This window comes from Lissotriton vulgaris, chromosome 4_1 (assembly GCF_964263255.1).
Source record: "Lissotriton vulgaris chromosome 4_1, aLisVul1.2, whole genome shotgun sequence".
Lineage (NCBI taxonomy): Eukaryota > Metazoa > Chordata > Amphibia > Caudata > Salamandridae > Lissotriton > Lissotriton vulgaris.
This window is the reverse complement of record NC_141691.1, coordinates 63251265-63269221: the sequence shown is the minus strand read 5'-3', so window position 1 is coordinate 63269221 and position 17957 is coordinate 63251265. Positions and strand designations below refer to the sequence as shown.

The 17957-nt window shown below is 48.6% G+C and overlaps 1 protein-coding gene across 1 annotated transcript in view; it reads left to right on the top strand.

Moving 5' to 3' along the window:
• Positions 1-17957, top strand: part of LOC147718370 (arrestin-C-like) — a 134249-nt gene that overhangs the window by 3685 nt on the left and 112607 nt on the right. The window contains exon 2 of the mRNA XM_086967190.1: positions 16196-16239. Coding sequence (XP_086823316.1) covers positions 16223-16239 — 17 coding nt within the window. The 5' untranslated portion in view covers positions 16196-16222. The remainder of the gene's footprint in view (positions 1-16195; positions 16240-17957) is intronic.

The following is a 17957-nucleotide window of genomic DNA, read 5'->3' as shown; positions in this document are numbered from 1 at the left end:
AATTGGTCAGTTGCAAACCGAAAGCAAGAGAATTAGCCACAAACCGTAAAAGTGTTTATAAATGATTGGGTGTCCAGCACAAAAGGCTGGGTGCAAAGCAGGCAAGACCTGGGCCACCGGATGGAGACAGCCCAGCTCATGCCCCTGGAAAAAAGTCTTAAGGGAATGTTAGTACATGAGAAAAACAAACACACTCCTTTGGAATAATGTGCAGGGAACACATGCCCAGCATTGTTTTTGTCCTTCATAGCTTCTCTGCCAGAGAAAAAAACATCGATGCAATGACATACAGCTTTAATCCATAATTTACCAGGATACTTCAGCATATAGTGTCGCTGAAATATTTCAGAGTTGAGTAATTTATATTATGTTGCTGTTCAAATATGCCATACGCTGCATGTAACCGCTGCGTTTGAAAGTACCGTTGCCACACCAGTAGCCACATTTACCCTTCACGTTAACAGGGATGGAAAGTACCATTTCCACACCAGTAGCCACATTTACCCTTCACGTTAACAGGGATGGAAAGTACCATTGCCACGCCAGTAGCCACATTTACCCTGCACGTTAACAGGGATGGAAAGTACCATTGCCACGCCAGTAGCCACATTTACCCTGCACGTTAACAGGGATGGAAAGTACCCTTGCCACGCCAGTAGCCACATTTACACTGCATGTTACCGCCGGTATGGAAAGTACCATTGCCACACCAGTAGCCACATTTACCCTGCATGTTAACAGGGATGGAAATTACCATTGCCACGCCAGTAGCCACATTTACCCTGTATGTTAACAGGGATGAAAAGTACCATTGCCACGCCAGTAGCCATATTTACCCTGAATGTTACCGCCAGTATGGAAAGTACCATTGCCACACCAGTAGCCACATTTACCCTGAATGTTACCGCCAGTATGGAAAGTACCATTGCCACACCAGTAGCCACATATACCCTGTATGTTAACAGGGATGAAAAGTACCATTGCCACACCAGTAGCCATATTTACCCTGAATGTTACCGCCAGTATGGAAAGTACCATTGCCACACCAGTAGCCACATTTACCCTGTATGTTAACAGGGATCGAAAGTACCATTGCCACACCAGTAGCCACATTTACCCTGCACGTTAACAGGGATGGAAAGTACCATTGCCACACCAGTAGCCACATTTACACTGCATGTTACCGCCGGTATGGAAAGTACTATTGCCACACCAGTAGCCACATTTACCCTGTATGTTAACAGGGATGAAAAGTACCATTGCCACGCCAGTAGCCACATTTACACTGCATGTTACCGCCGGTATGGAAAGTACTATTGCCACACCAGTAGCCACATTTACCCTGTATGTTAACAGGGATGAAAAGTACCATTGCCACGCCAGTAGCCACATTTACACTGCATGTTACCGCCGGTATGGAAAGTACCATTGCCACACCAGTAGCCACATTTACCCTGTATGTTAACAGGGATGAAAAGTACCATTGCCACGCCAGTAGCCACATTTACACTGCATGTTACCGCCGGTATGGAAAGTACTATTGCCACACCAGTAGCCACATTTACCCTGTATGTTAACAGGGATGAAAAGTACCATTGCCACGCCAGTAGCCACATTTACACTGCATGTTACCGCCGGTATGGAAAGTACCATTGCCACACCAGTAGCCACATTTACCCTGTATGTTAACAGGGATGAAAAGTACCATTGCCACGCCAGTAGCCACATTTACACTGCATGTTACCGCCGGTATGGAAAGTACTATTGCCACACCAGTCGCCACATTTACCCTGTATGTTAACAGGGATGAAAAGTACCATTGCCACACCAGTAGCCATATTTACCCTGAATGTTACCGCCAGTATGGAAAGTACCATTGCCACACCAGTAGCCACATTTACCCTGTATGTTAACAGGGATCGAAAGTACCATTGCCACACCAGTAGCCACATTTACCCTGCATGTTAACAGGGATGGAAAGTACCATTGCTACACCAGTAGCCACATTTACCCTGCATGTTAACAGGGATGGAAAGTACCATTGCTACACCAGTAGCCACATTTACCCTGCATGTTAACAGGGATGGAAAGTACCATTGCTACACCAGTAGCCATATTTACCCTGAATGTTACCGCCAGTATGGAAAGTACCATTGCCACACCAGTAGCCACATTTACCCTGTATGTTAACAGGGATCGAAAGTACCATTGCCACACCAGTAGCCACATTTACCCTGCATGTTAACAGGGATGGAAAGTACCATTGCTACACCAGTAGCCACATTTACCCTGCATGTTAACAGGGATGGAAAGTACCCTTGCCACGCCAGTAGCCACATTTACACTGCATGTTATCACCGGTATGGAAAGTACTATTGCCACACCAGTAGCCACATTTACATACAGGAAAAACATATGAATAAAAGGGAAGAGATACATCAAATGAACAATCAAACGAAGGAGAGACTCCGGTGAACAGGGGCCGGAAGAGTCACAAGCTACAATATGTCTGTAGACTGGGAGGGTGTATGTACGTGCCAGAGAGTCACAGCCACAGTTCAGACAACTTCCGGCAGCATGTATACAACTGAGGCTTCACCCGGAAGCGAAGCCGACCAGTGTCTGGGAACATTTCAATCACAGGAATGTCTTCCAGTTTCTTTCGACAGCTGACCTGAGGGTGTGGTCCGGGAGGGAGGGGAAATGTGAACTCTACATTTTTGGGGCAGAGCTTGAGAAGGCCCGCTTCTTCCATGGATGGACCCTAAAGCCATTGATGACACTCACCGTGATTACCCAGTATAAGAATTGGCTTGGTAGTTTGGTTTGCCCTGTTCCCATCATGCACTGGGACAGGAACAGACTAATTTGCATATAGCCAGGTTCTGAAGCTGGGATGGTGCAGTGAGCTAAAAAACGGTGATGGATCAAGCCCTGATCTCTTGACTGGGTAGGAGTATTCTGCATCATTCAGAAACTCTGTCCATCACCTTTTCCAAAATTAATTTACTCATCGTGATTACGCCAACGGTCTCTCCCTGAGTCTCTCCAAACGTCTCTCACAGAAGTCCAGATTTAGGAAACTATCATGGAGCGCAGTGCAGCACCTGCAAATGTTGCGCTGTGCTGCACTGCGTGAGAAAGACAGAACAAGCGAGCGCCATATTTACATAAATATGGCATTCTCCTCGCCTCTCCCAAGCGCTGGCGCAGAAACTCCTTTGCACCATAGTGAAAGGGTGTCTGCGTGAGTCTAGCATGTGTTATGTACTGGAAGGATACCCTTCCAGTACAAAATACTATGCGCAGACTAACTTTCAAACGTTTCCCACGTTATATTTGTCTGTACAGTGCAGCACACATGCAAAGACGGAAAAGAGAGGGGAAATAAATGCATTTCTCTGTGATTGCGCCTGGTTGAAGTGGGCACTATTTCTGCATGCAAAGCCCTGTTTACTTTTTTTTAGTGAATAGGGTTTGCGTCAGAAACCATTGGTGATTGCATGGGAACCCCCATGCACCACCCATGGAACGCCCCCTTGGTGCTGAGTAAAGCAAAGCAGCGCTATGCGTTGCTTAGCGCTTCTTTTAAATGATTTCCCAAAGCAAAACTAGTTTTGTGCTGGAAGTAAATGTGTAAAACAAGATTTTGCATTAATTTGCGTCACTTTTGTGATGTAAACACGGTGCTAAATCTTAGTAAATATCCCCCAGTGTCTCCAGATCACCCAGAATGCCGCTGTTCGTCTCACTCTCGCCTCTTCTCCAGCGATCTTTCCTCGTCTTAAGACTCCACACTGGTTGAACATCATACCTCGCTGTCAGTTCAAAGCCCTCTGTCTGGTTCACAGAGCTCTCCATAGCTCAGGCCCTCTCAAGCTGAGGAAAACATGTCAGCCCTATCAGACCCCACTCCCCCTGTTCCTCCTCGGCCAGACTTCCAGCAGTGCCCTCTCTCAAGTGGTCTCGCATGGATGGCCATGCCCTCTCTTTCTGGCTGTCAAGCTTAGGAATTCACTCACATCCTCCTTAAAATCCATATCTCATTATGTGTGGTCCCAAAAACAACTCTTTCTACAGTCCCATCCGAGCCCCTGAGGTCTGCGAGTCCCTTCCCTCTTGTGCCACAACTCCGCCGGGCATCTGTCTCGCTTTACAAACCTCCATACCATAAACCTTGTATTTGTATGCTGGTTACCTGATGCCAGGCCAAACCCTTCCTTTTAATACATGTAACTCACCCAAAGGTATTTCTTTGCGGGCCTTAGGGAAGAGTGCATAGTATTTAAAAAGTAGAACCTTTATATTTAATGTTTTAGATGTCCTGGCAGTGAAAAATCTCAAATATCTTTATCACTGTGGCAAGGCTGGCCTCCCATTGACTAATGCTAGTTTACTTTACTACATTTAATAAGGGCTAAAGTCAGTTTGGGAGCAACTAGAGAAATATTTCAAAGACTCATTTAAATAGTCATTTAAATCCATCTTAATGGTAAAGTCAGATGGTATATTACTATTTTGTAAATGACACTTTTAGAAAGTTGTCATTTTTCTACCTATGACTAAAAGGCTTTACTGCCAGTGTCCAGTGGCACCTGACTCCGAAAGGCTCCCCTGGGGGGGGTGTGTATTGCTCCCAGACAGTGGACAAAGGGATTAGGTTGCAGGGTGGTGTTACCCTTTCTTTGGCAAGATGGCCTAGGGGCTGGGCCTATGATGTGATTAATTTCACAATATGCCTTCCCTGTCACAGGCAGATGCAGTTATTACCTAGGCCCACCTCATCTCCTGTCCAGCAAGTCAGTCCGGCTCCAATCACAGCAGGCCACTGTTTGACATTACAGTTACAGGTCTGCTGGAGGTTTTTATATAACACTTCAACGGGGGGAGGACAGGATACCAAACAGCTGTTGTATATTCACGGTCTGGCTTGTGAAAGGCTAGCTTTTGTTCTACCAGGTTTCTGTCTCTGGGTTTCTTGTGACTACCAGGACTGCCTCAAACCAGAGTTTGGTTTTAGATGTGGGAGGAATTTAAGTTCACCATAGGAGTCTCTCCACACACACACCCAGCCCTCAGAGCCCAAGTTTAATGTGACGGAATACATCCGCCATCTTGAAAATGTCCAACGTGGGTAGGGTTAGCCCTGGGAACCTTTACTTCATTTGTTAGAGCATCCCCAGGAGTCATTCCCACGCACTAGCTCATGCCAGGCATACATGTGGGACCTCCAGGCACCCACTTTAGGACATTCTCTGCACCCGAGAAGACCAGAAGAAAGTCTGCCCTGCAGTCTGTGACCTTAGAAGAGTCCTGGAGACCGGACCTACTCTCCTTCTTGTACTCAGGACAAAGAATTGAACTGCATGAGTCATATGTCTGAACTCCTGTTAAAGTTACCGGGACATAACAATCCACAAAAGGACTTTTCCTGCAACTGCTCAGCTAAGTAGTCGAAACTGGACATGAACTGACCCTGCTGTGACCTCCAACTGCCCCTCTGTGAGTCTCTAAGTGCCTTACCCTGAGGTCCGGAGGGGTCTTTAGAAGCATATTGGGATCTAATGGACTAAAGTCAGATGGTAGCATGTTCAGGACAAACCTAGTTAGTGTTTCTGACCTGTGCTCCCTCACGGTCAGCGTCAAATTGTTTCAAGGTCCTGTTCTATCACAATCATTGACTATTATTGGCATGTGGTCTTTGCCTTAGGGGGCCCGTGGCGGGCCCTCAGGATGTTGGGGGGGTGGGGGAGCACATGGGGGTACCTATGGTACCCCCTGCATTTGCATGCACATGGTGGCAGGCACCGCGCGGTGTCTGTCACGTTGTGCATGCAAATGCACGACGTGCATGCCCAGCATTATGGCGGGCGGTGCTGTGAGCACTGCCCACCACAATGCTGGGATTAGTGTTTGCCACTGCCACGGTGGCCAGGGACGGACTGGGCATAGCGGGCACCGGGCAATCCCCTGGTGCGCCGCACGGGTGGGGGCCAGTTTTGGGCCCCTGGGGGCCGTTTTGTGACAGGGCCGTTTTTGCAGCTTAGCTGCAATATCGGCCCTGTACCAAAATCGGCCGAAAACCCTGCCCCGGCAAAGAGCTCGGCGGCACCTCCAACCACCTACCCTCCCCCCAGGAGGGGGGATTGAGCACTTTGCCAAGGCCGGTTGTGGTTCCCAGTCCGGCCCTGACTGTGGCATCCTAGTTCCAGGTGTGGGACCGCCGCACCCCTCGCGGGCGGTGCCGCATTCCATTACGGTGGCGGACGGACAAAGTCCGCCCGCCATCGTAATGGAGCCCATAGTGTTTACAGCTTCCATATTAATTACAGATTTTGAGTCAACGTTCAGGTCAGAGTCAGTTTCACCAGAAAACATATTTTAAAATGTTTATTTGTAAAGAGCACGTTAATCTACGCAGCCACCAGACCCGGCATCTCGAGCGGAGTTTGGAGCTCGACACTATTTTATTAATTGAGGGCGATTTATAAAGTGCCTTATTGCTCTAGTGGAGCCTCCTGGCGCTATGCAGCTAAGAAAGGGATTTAAGATAGTAAATAACGACGTTATATAAAGCTTACGGTGCGTTTACTGAATTTTAAGAGGGGACTGGACTCGTATTTCAAGGGGGGGGGGGGAGTTCCGGTCGAAACTCCGAATAGAGGGAAGTCCGAGCCCCCACCCCACACACACACTTATTCTAATTAATTCGTGAAATAAGTTTATTATTTTTAAAGTAATTTTCTTTATCTTAACTATTTTCAAATTAATGCGATAATGATGCAAATGTATTCTTATTCTTACTTAATCCGTTTGCACGTTTTCCTTTCTTCTGGGATACTAAACCCGTCTCCTCGGAGGTAATAATTGCATTTAGCGGGCACGCGCCTGGCAGAGCAGGGCGACCCCGGCCAAGGGTTGTCTAATCTGCTCTAATTGGAGATTAGCGCCCGCAGATCAGGGCGGCGGCAACTCCAGCAAAGCGGCTTAGAGGGGCTTCCAGGCGCGGCTGTTCACTTCCAGAGATGGAGGCAGCAAAGAGCGCGACAGGCAGGGGGGGCAGGTGGGCTGGTGACCCCTCTCAGGTCAGTGGAGAGCAGGGGGTCAGGTGCGAGGCTCCCTGGACAACAGAACAGCAACGTGCACAAATATATACTTCATAAATAGACTAAAGGCTGCAAAACATGTGTCTACAGAAATGAATACTAATACAAATATAGCAGGAGTCCAATTATTTTCAATTTGGCTACAGAGCAGTGGCGCCTAGAAGCAAATGCAAAAAGAGGTGTGAGACCTCAGGCGCATGGAGGACCACCTCAGAGTGTATTACTCGGAATAAGTAGTGTACATCAGTTCTAGTTATAATTAGGGTCTTTGTAAATGTTGTATATATTGTGTATATGTATTTTATTATACATGTGATTATTATGTATTTGTTTATGTCTTTACTACTCCTAAACTGAGAAAAAATCCTAACTTTAAGACTTTCTGTATTCACAGAGGGCATTTAGGAGTGCTAAAGTTAGGACTCCTAACTTCTGTGAATACCGAAATGAGTAAGTGCCTTCTGTGAATACCAAAATGGTAGTAAGTTTAGGATTGTGGCTTAAGTTAGTTCTGTGAATCGGGCGCGTAGTGCCCACGGCATCATACAGCCCCGCTGTCTGGTCCTGGGGGACGCACTCACTCCCCACGTCTTCTGAGTACCTGGGGCAAGCCTGGACATCTCAGCATAAGTGTCCTCCTAGGATTAGAGGCCACGAGGTGGTGTAGGCTTAGGAGTAACATTAGAACAGATGTTCTCACAAAGTTGTCCTCACAGAGCTCTTGCAGAGCTTTAGCAACAACAGTGTTTGAGGAAATACAAGAAACAAATGCTAAGCAACCTTCAGCACACTCATGGGAACAGTACGGATAGGCAGAGGTAAGGCTGAAGCCCAGGTAGATCTGTATTTTAAGAAATAGGGAATGTGGGTGTTGTTGTCTAGTGGATTAGTGGACTAATGCGTCCAACGTAGAAACCTGTGTTTAACTTCATGATCACAGGTTCAAATCCCGGTGGAGCCTCTCAGCCTTTTATCCTTCTGAGGTCGATAAAATGAGTATCATTAGGTCGGGTAGCAATTAACATCTGTTTTTCAGAGCCAAGATGTCCTTCTGGGTGAATGTGCGCCTTACAAATACACGTTAGGTTATATAGTTGGCTGTCACCTCTATGTTTCTCAGATGATGGTGTTTGATCTACCAGGTAATAATATCCTGGGACGGTGGATGAGTCTATGTGGGGTTTCTTTCCAAGGCCGTGGCCACTGCGGTCCCTCCAAGGATGGATGGAGTCCCCGGAGTTCCCTCCCACACCGTGCCTTCAGGGGATCCCGCCAGTGCCCATGCAAACAGCACCCAGAAGTAGACCAACTAACGCTATGTGTGCCTTGGCATGCATGCCGTGCCAATATCAGTACTTAATGCTGACTCTGCATTAGGAGTCAACAGTGGCCGGGGAGAGGACCAACCTCATTGGTGGGTCCGTCGACCAGTTGGACCCACTCCATCGACTTCCCACTGATCCAATATCCTCATATGCTGATTTACCTTCATGTAACCATCCCAACTGCAATTTGAAGGTATCAACACAGGCTGTCTTGTAAGCAAAACACTAGCTATGTCAAAACATTATAATATACCAAAAAACAGTCATAGGCTATAACACAACGATGAACTTGATATCAAAAATAATTTGTTTTAATTAAAAAAGATTAGTTTCACAAACGAGTTTTGTATACATGATGAATTAATGCAATAAAACAGATATTCTTTATAAATAAAACATATGAGTTAAAACCAAAAGGGAAAACATTGATGTTTATCCTATCCAATATTGTTGAGGCTGTAGTCTGTCAGTCAATGCGTTTCGACACGTCGTGGTGTCTTCATCAGGACAAACCCCGCCCACCCGCGCACTTCGCCTTATATGGCGACCGTGCGAACGCGCAGCGGTCACGCGCAGTGGGCGCGCCGATTGTGCGCCGAAGGCGCGCCAAAGGTAAGCCCGTCTGCGCCCGTCCGCGACTGGACCGCGCCCAGCGCCAGGACCCCTGGCCCCCGAAGACCCCGACCGACCCGCCTGACGTACTCCGCCGCCACCCTCACCGCTCTCAACACCGGCCGACTCCCAGAATGCCATCAAGCCACTCCACGACGTACCCACGGACCTTTCAGCTGCCACGCCTGCAAGTTCACCTGCATCCGGACCAGCCCCGCACCAGCACCCGCCAAGTCGAACACCAGCAGCACCCACCTCAAGTGCATCCTGCTCAACACCCGCTCCGTCCACAGACACGCCATCGAACTCTGGAACCTTCTAGACGCCACAGCCTCTGACGTTGCCTTCCTCACGGAGACCTGGATGAACGCCTCTTCAGCTCCCGACATCGCCATCGCTATCCCAGAGGGCTACAAGATCGTCCGGAGGGACCGAAACGCCAACCAGATGGGAGGAGGCATCGCCATCATCCACAGGAACACCATCCGTCTCACGACCAGCACCGACAACACCCTAACCAGCGCCGAACACCTGCATTTCCAGATCCACACCAACCCGAACACCACCCTCAGAGGCACCCTGATCTACCGACCCCCTGGACCACGCACACAATTCAGCGAGGACATCGCCGACTTCATCAGCCCGCATGCCCTCCCCTCCACCGACTACATCCTCCTGGGAGACCTCAACTTCCATCTGGAGAACAACAACGACCGCAACACCAGCACCCTGCTCGACAACCTCGCCAACCTGGGACTCAAGCAACTGGTGTCCACCCCCACCCACCTCGCCGGACACACACTCGACGCAGTCTTCTCTTCCAGCACAGACATCGACTGCAGCCACGCCACAGAGCTTCAATGGACGGACCACAGCTGCGTCCACTTCACCTTCAAGAGAACGACGACCCACCAACACCAGCAACAGGCCGCCCGCAGAAGCTGGAACAAGATTACAGCAGACCAGCTCGCCACCTCCCTGAGCCAGCACCCTCCTGCCAGCTCAGCGAACCCCAGCCAGGCCGCCGACAACCTCACGAAGTGGATCAGCAACTGCGCGGACGAACTCGCCCCACTGAGGACCCCGCCTAGCAGACCCGGCAGCAAGAAGGCCCCATGGTTCACCGACGAACTCAAGAGCTCCAAGAAGAACTGCCGAGCCCTCGAGAAAGTCTGGAGAAGGGAACCGACACCGGACAACAGGACCTCCTTCAAACTTGCCACCCGGAAACACCACCAGCTGATCCGCGCCGCCAAGAAAACAGCATTCAAGGACCGGTTGGACAACAACGCACACAACTGCAAGGAACTCTTCAACATCGTGAAAGAGCTTTCCAACCCCAGCGCAGGAAACAACGACATCACCCCATCGCAAGACCTCTGCAACTCCCTCGCTTCATACTTCCACAACAAGATCGCGGACATACACAACAGCTTCAACAACCAACCAACGCACACCATGACCGAACAACCACCCCCCACCACCACCCTCCACGCCTGGACCCCGATCAGCACCGAAGACACCATCCGCACGATGAACTCCATCCACTCCGGATCACCGACCGACCCCTGCCCTCACCACGTCTTCAACAAGGCCGACGCTGTCATCGCACCCCACCTGCGAGACATCATCAACACATCCTTCGACACCACCATCTTCCCTGAGAGCTGGAAACACGCCGAACTCAGCGCTCTACTCAAGAAACCAACAGCGGACCCCACCGACCTCAAGAATTACCGCCCCATCTCGCTCCTCCCGTTTCCAGCCAAAGTCATCGAGAAGACCGTCAACAAGCAGATGGCCGCCTTCCTCGAGACGAACGGATCCCTCGACCCCTCACAGTCCGGCTTCCGAGCCAATCACAGCACCGAGACCGCCCTCATCGCCGCCACCGACGACATCCGAGCCCTGATGGACAATGGAGAAACAGCGGCCCTCATCCTCCTAGACCTCTCTGCGGCATTCGACACGGTCTGCCACCGCACCCTAGTACGGCGCCTCAGCAACATCGGAATCCAGGACAAGGCGCTGGAATGGATCATCTCCTTCCTCGACGGAAGAACACAGAGATTCCGCCTACCACCATACAAGTCAGAGGCCTCCGAAGTCATCTGCGGCGTCCCCCAAGGATCATCTCTGAGCCCCACCCTCTTCAACGTCTACATGAGCCCCCTCGCGGCCATCGTACGCAAACACAACCTCAGCATAATCTCCTACGCCGACGACACCCAACTGATCCTCTCCCTGACCAACGACCCCGCCGCCGCCAGAGCCAACCTGCACGAAGGGATGAAAGAGGTAGCCGAGTGGATGACGACCAGCCGCCTGAAACTGAACTCGGACAAGACGGAGGTCCTCATCCTGGGCTCCTCACCCTCCGCCTGGGACGACTCCTGGTGGCCTCCCGCCCTGGGCACCGCACCCAAACCGACAGACCATGCACGCAACCTGGGCTTCATCCTGGACTCCTCCCTCTCCATGACCAGGCAAGTCAACAACGTCTCCTCGGCGTGCTTCAACATCCTACGCATGCTACGGAAGATCTTCTGGTGGATCCCCACCGAGACCAGGAAGACCGTCACCCAGGCCCTCGTCACCAGCCGACTGGACTACGGCAACGCCCTCTACGCCGGTACCACCGCCAAGCTCCAGAAGAGACTCCAGCGGATCCAGAGCGCCTCAGCCAGACTCATCCTCGACATCCCACGAACCAGCCACATCTCCGGACATCTGAGAGACCTTCACTGGCTCCCCGTCAACAAAAGAATCACCTTCCGCCTCCTCACCCACGCACACAAAGCCCTACACGACCAAGGCCCGAGTTACCTCAACAGCCGAGTCAACTTCTACGCTCCCAAAAGCCACCTCCAATCAGCCAACCACGCCCTCGCCGCCGTCCCCCGCATCCGAAGAGCGACTACAGGAGGAAGGTCCTTCTCCTACCTGGCCGCCAAGACCTGGAACTCCCTCCCGACCGACCTGCGCCTGGCCCAAGACCACCTCTCCTTCAGGAAGAAGCTGAAGACCTGGCTGTTCGAGCAGTAGCGGCACCCCCCCCCAGCGCCTTGAGACCCTACGGGTGTGTAGCGCGCTTTATAAGTGTCACTGATTGAATTTATTTGCAGCCACATTTTTCTAGAGAGAACAGAACCGTTTTAGTTCTTATTCACATTTACAAAAGTGTTATAGTTCTTATACATATACTGATTATTAATATCATACAAAAGACTCTCGATTCAATTATTCGTGTTCATTTAAGATTATGACAAAAACACATCTTTTTTGTACATAGCATTAGTGTAGGGAAATCATTCTTTCATCGAAACGCGTTGACTGACAGACTACAGCCTCAACAATATTAGATAGGATAAACATCAATGTTTTCCCTTTTGGTTTTAACTCATATGTTTTATTTATAAAGAATATCTGTTTTATTGCATTAATTCATCATGTATACAAAACTCGTTTGTGAAACGAATCTTTTTTAATTAAAACAAATTATTTTTGATATCAAGTTCATCGTTGTGTTATAGTCAATGACTGTTTTTTGGTATATTATAATGTTTTGACATAGCTAGTGTTTTGCTTACAAGACAGCCTGGGTTGATACCTTCAAATTGTACGTTTTTCCCTGACCCAGGATCTTTATCCTCACCAGGGGGCCCTTGTTACTTCACAAAAAAAAAACATCCCAACTGCAAACGTTACGTAGCGCATGATGCATGGAGTGGCATGAGCAGTAAATTAATTACAATACATGCATTAAATAATGACAAATAGTCCCAGGAACATGATTGAATGCAAATATATTGTCAGCAAAGGCATACAAATTGGACTTCACAAATCAAAATGCAGCATCAAGCATCCTTTAAAGTTGTGAACAAAATGATAAGGTGAACACTTTGTGCTTGTGAAAAATAATAACCCCTTCGCCGAGGCGTGAATTCTGCCGTGGTGGGGGGGGCTAGGGGGTGGACGTGGCGCTGCAATGCTCATGACGGCTTCCGGCCGTCATAAATCACGGTGGGCGTGTCCTCATGACGGCTGGGAGCCATCTGAACTCCACCCACTGATTAATTCGCCCGCACAGGCGGGAAATTAACACCGTAGGGGAGGACCTGCAACGTTCGGACGGCTCCTGGCCATCATGAGCACACGCCTACCGTGACTCATGACTGCCCGGAGCCGTCATGGGCACCAAAGAGGTAAAACGGCGCAAGTGAAGCATGTGGAAAAAATAGAGAATGCTACAGTGTATTGGACAAGAATTCAAAATAAAGTTATGCATGAATCAATACATTTATTTCTGGAGGAGTTTTTAAAATCATGTCATAATTCAGAGTGACAGCGTCCCGTGCCTGATGCAGTCGGACTCGTCGACAGATACTTCAGTCATGCTCTGGGGTAGATTGCCTTCACCCCGGAATCTGTACCTTGCCTGAAGATTGGGAATGTGGTCCCATTTTCAGCCTACAGGCTGTTGAGCCTCGTGAGCAGGAGACCTGTTATCCATCTGTATTCATTGCCTGGACCCCAGGGGCCTTATTTATGAAGGCCTTGCGTCAGTTTTGCGCCGCCGGTGCGTCACTTTTTGTGACGCACCAGCGGTGTAAAAAATGCGCCTCGTTGTGCCATATTTATAAAGTGACGCATCTAGGTAGATGCGTCACTTTTTAAACCCCTGTGCCACATTATACCTGCGTCAGGTATAATGTATGCAGAGGGGGCGTTCCCTCGCATAATAGTGACGCAGTGAAATCTATGAGATTTCACGGCGTCACTTTTCGGACGCTGTTGCGTCAAAATCTTGCGCCTGCCTCCCAGCAGGCGTAAGACTGACGCAAGCCCTTTCACATGGGGCTTTCCCCATGTGAAAGGACGCATTGCTGGAGTTGCGTCACTTTTGTGACACACTCCAGCAATGCGTCACTTTTGCGCTTACAGATACGTCAGAAATACTGACGTATCTGTAAATCCTTGCGACATGATGCGTCATACATTAAATATGACGCATCAGGAATGTCGTAAGGAGTGCGCAGTGAAAAGTGACGCATCGCTGTTTTCACGCAGCAATGCGTCACTTTTCATAAATGAGGCCCTAGGTACCTTGTTAGGATCCCTGAACTGAGCATTCTCACTCCCTTCTTTCCAGGGGGAGCCCCTCTTTCTGCACACCCAATGGGTTGGACCCCAGCAGAATCCTTTCACCACTGACAACGGTACCCTTGTGGACGGTAGCCGTTAACTGTTGTCCCGGCGTGTGGATTCTCAAGCCTTGTCAGAATCCCCCGATGTACCTACGAAACCCTTCATGCAGCTATCACCCAACGTTGTGTTGTTTATGTCCTGATGATGACCTCCAGTCATGAAGGTCGAAACGCCGTTGACTTGCACAAGCTGAATTTGGACTATGAATTATGACATTATTTTTGAAAACTCCTCCATAAATGTATTGATTCATGCATAACTTTGTATTGAATTCTTGTCCAATACACTGTAGCATTCTATATTCTTTCCACTTACTTCACTTGTGCCTTTTTAATATTTCTTTACAAGCACAAAGTGTTCACCTTTTCACTTAGTACAAAATGTAATTCATGGTTGAGGCTGCATTTTGATTTGTGAAATCCAATTTGTATGCCTTTGCTGAATATATAATTGCATTCAATTGTGTTCCTGAGACTTTATATGCAATTATTTAACGCATGTATGTAATTAATTTACTCCTCAAAATCATATTCCCTCACTGATTCCGTTGAGATATTGTCGTATGTTTCTACAATTACCCAGGTCTCTACTGGGACTACGGCTGTCCCCTGTAGTTGTTAACATTCCTTCTTCCGAGGGGCTCCCCTGCTTCATCCCCATTCTTCCATTGCTCCTTTTTGTGTCCTCAGTGTGACAGACCAACTGCCCTCTCTTCACCTGGCCCGACGACTTTGTGTTGCCAGGTAGCATTGCCCGGATTGGGCCTGGGTGGTGAGAGTAATTGACGGGGCTAAAGAACACTTCTGAGAGTGATCAGAAGCGAGTCACAAGACTGCGTGACTCCCCCGAGCTCCTCAGAAAATGGGGTGATGCCTGAAGGCACAGTGTGGAATCCTTTGATTGAACTTTAATTTGATTGGCTAAACCTCCATTTGTTGGCTGCTGCCTAATTAGGCTGTTACCTACCCCCACATTTTTCCCCATGACCCTGACTAAGTGTGACTCCGGCTGCGATTGGCCTAGTATCAGAGGGAAGGTTTTCTTTATGTCTAGCCCGTGGGTGAAGGGTAGTCAGGGTTAGCTGAAGGGTGGAGGAGGGCTTGAGCCACAGGGTCTGCAAGTGCATTACCAACTGACCTACCGGATAACAGTGCCCCACACTATGGTTCTGTGTGGGTGTGTGTGCGAGTGCGCTTCTTGCGGACCTGCCATACACGTTGTTTCCTTGCCAAAAGAATATTGCGTTTGACATTGGGTTTTACCAGTGCGGCCTTGGCTTTCAGGGCTATTTAAAAGTGTTATAATTTGTTGTATGTACATATTTCTGATATCGTTGTAACCTGGGGCGCACCATATAGCTGTGTGCTATTGAATTATATTAATTGCTGGGGTAGGCCGAGGTTTGACAACGTGTTGCACTGCATAAGGGTGCTGTGGGGGTAAAGTAGGATCTTTCCCAAGTGTGCATATTACTGATGTCAACTTAACACGGTTGGGCCTAGTACTGCTAGTGATATTTCCAAATGTGATTTATGCCCAGAACTACATGATGTTAATGTTGTGTTAATTAATGTGTGTGTTGAATGCAAACTTTATTTACATACACCGCGTGTGCAGTCCATTTTGTGGCGCTCAGTGTAGTTATCGTGAGTGAGTTCTGTGCCAATACTTTACACATCTGCTCTGTGATAAGCCTGGCTGCTCAGTGACAGGCTACCCAAGAGGGAGCGCAGGTTATAGGGTGAGAGTACTCACCCGCCCCTGGTGGGAGTGGTAGGTTCTGCCTTGCCTCAGCCAACCAGAACCTGCCAGTTCCAACAAAGAGCTCATCATTTCAATATGTGAGGTCTTCACGTCTCATAACATTTCCATCTTCAAAATGCCTGTTTTTCTGCAATCACCCCCTGCTTCTGTAACTTTTCACCTCTTCCTTTCCTTCTATAGCGCGTCATCTGAATCCTCAGGACAAACATGGCGGACGGATCAAAGTGAGTACAATCTCCAGTGCTTTGTTTCTACTGAGTACAAGCAATAATACAGTTTCTGTGTTGAGTCCGAAGTCTAATGCTGCGTCTGTATTGAGTACAAGCTCCTATGCTGTATCTGTACTGATTACAAGCTCCAATGCTGAATCTGAATTTAACACAAGCTCAAACGCTGTGTCTGTATTCAGTACTTGAGTGCAAGCTGTAATGCTGTGTCTGTATTGAGTACAAGCTCCAATGCTGTGCCTTCATTGAGTACACGCTCCAATGCTGTGCCTGTATTGAGTACAAGCTCCAATGCTGTGCCTGTATTGAGTACACGCTCTAATACTGTGTCTGTATTGAGTACAAGCTCCAATGCTGTGCCTGTATTGAGTACACGCTCTAATGCTGTGTGTGTATTGAGTACATGCTCCAATGCTGTGCCTGTATTGATTACAAGCTCTAATGCTGTGCCTCTGTTGAGTATAAGCTCTAATGCCATGTCTCCATTGAGCACAAGCTCTAATGCTGTGTCAGTTTTCAGTACTAGAGTGCAAGCTCTAATGCTGTGTCGGTATTGAGTACAAGCTCCATTGCTCCGTCTGTATTGAGTACAAGCTCCGATCCTGTGCCTGCATTGAGTACACGCTCTAATGCTGTGTCTGTATTGAGTGCAAGCTCCAATGCTGTGCTGGTATTGAGTACAAGCTTGAATAGTGTGTCTGTATTGAATCAAGCTCTAATACTGTGTCTGTTTTGAGTACAAGTTCAAATGTTGTGTCTGTATTGAGTACAAACTCGAGCACTGTGTCTGCATTGAGGACTAGCTTAAATGCTGTGCCTGTGTTGAGTAAAAGCTCTAATGCCATGTCTGCATTGAACACAAGCTCTAATGCTGTGTCTGTTTTCAGTACTAGAGTGCAAGCTGTGTTTGTATTGAGTACAAGCTCCAATGCTCTGTCTGTATTGAGTACAAGCTCAAATGATGTGTATATATTGAGTACAAGCTCATATGAACATCCAGGTTAGCCAATTCGTATTATCATGGACCCTGGCAGGATTGAAAACCAACGTGAATAACCCTGAATGGCTAAAAGTCATTCAGAAATATAGTATCCTGTGCATACAGGAAATATGGCTGACTAATGAAATTCATTTATTAGGATACAAAACGTTTAACACCCCTGGGAAGCCAAGCACCAGAGGTAGAAATAAAGGTGGATTATGCACCTATATTTCTAATACCGCTGGTATCAAAGTCATTAGAAATATTTCAGATGATTTCTTTCAAGTCCTACTGGTAAGCTGGCCAGGAGTGAACAAACTTGCCATAATCAACGCTGCTTTTAAAATTACTTGGACACTAGTCTACTAGTTCTTAGCCCGCCTACCTGCTTCGCTGTTTGGCGCTACGGAGCCAGCGCTTCTGCTCTTCCTGGCTGCTCCTGTCCTGCTCGCTGACCCAGACCGCCACCGCTGATCGCCCCCTCCCTGCTGACTCTTGGAGTGGGACGGGCGGCTCCACCATCTTGGGCGGGTCTGGGCTCGGCGCTGCAGTTCTTTGGCCCCTCCCCCCTCGTCAAGTACTTCAGGCGGTCAGCTGCTAGCGCGCCTATCCTGCATCTCACCAGAACTCCCGAGGCGACTCTGGGAGCAACGCTGCTTTTAAAATTACTTGGACACTAGTCTACTAGTTCTTAGCCCGCCTACCTGCTTCGCTGTTTGGCGCTACGGAGCCA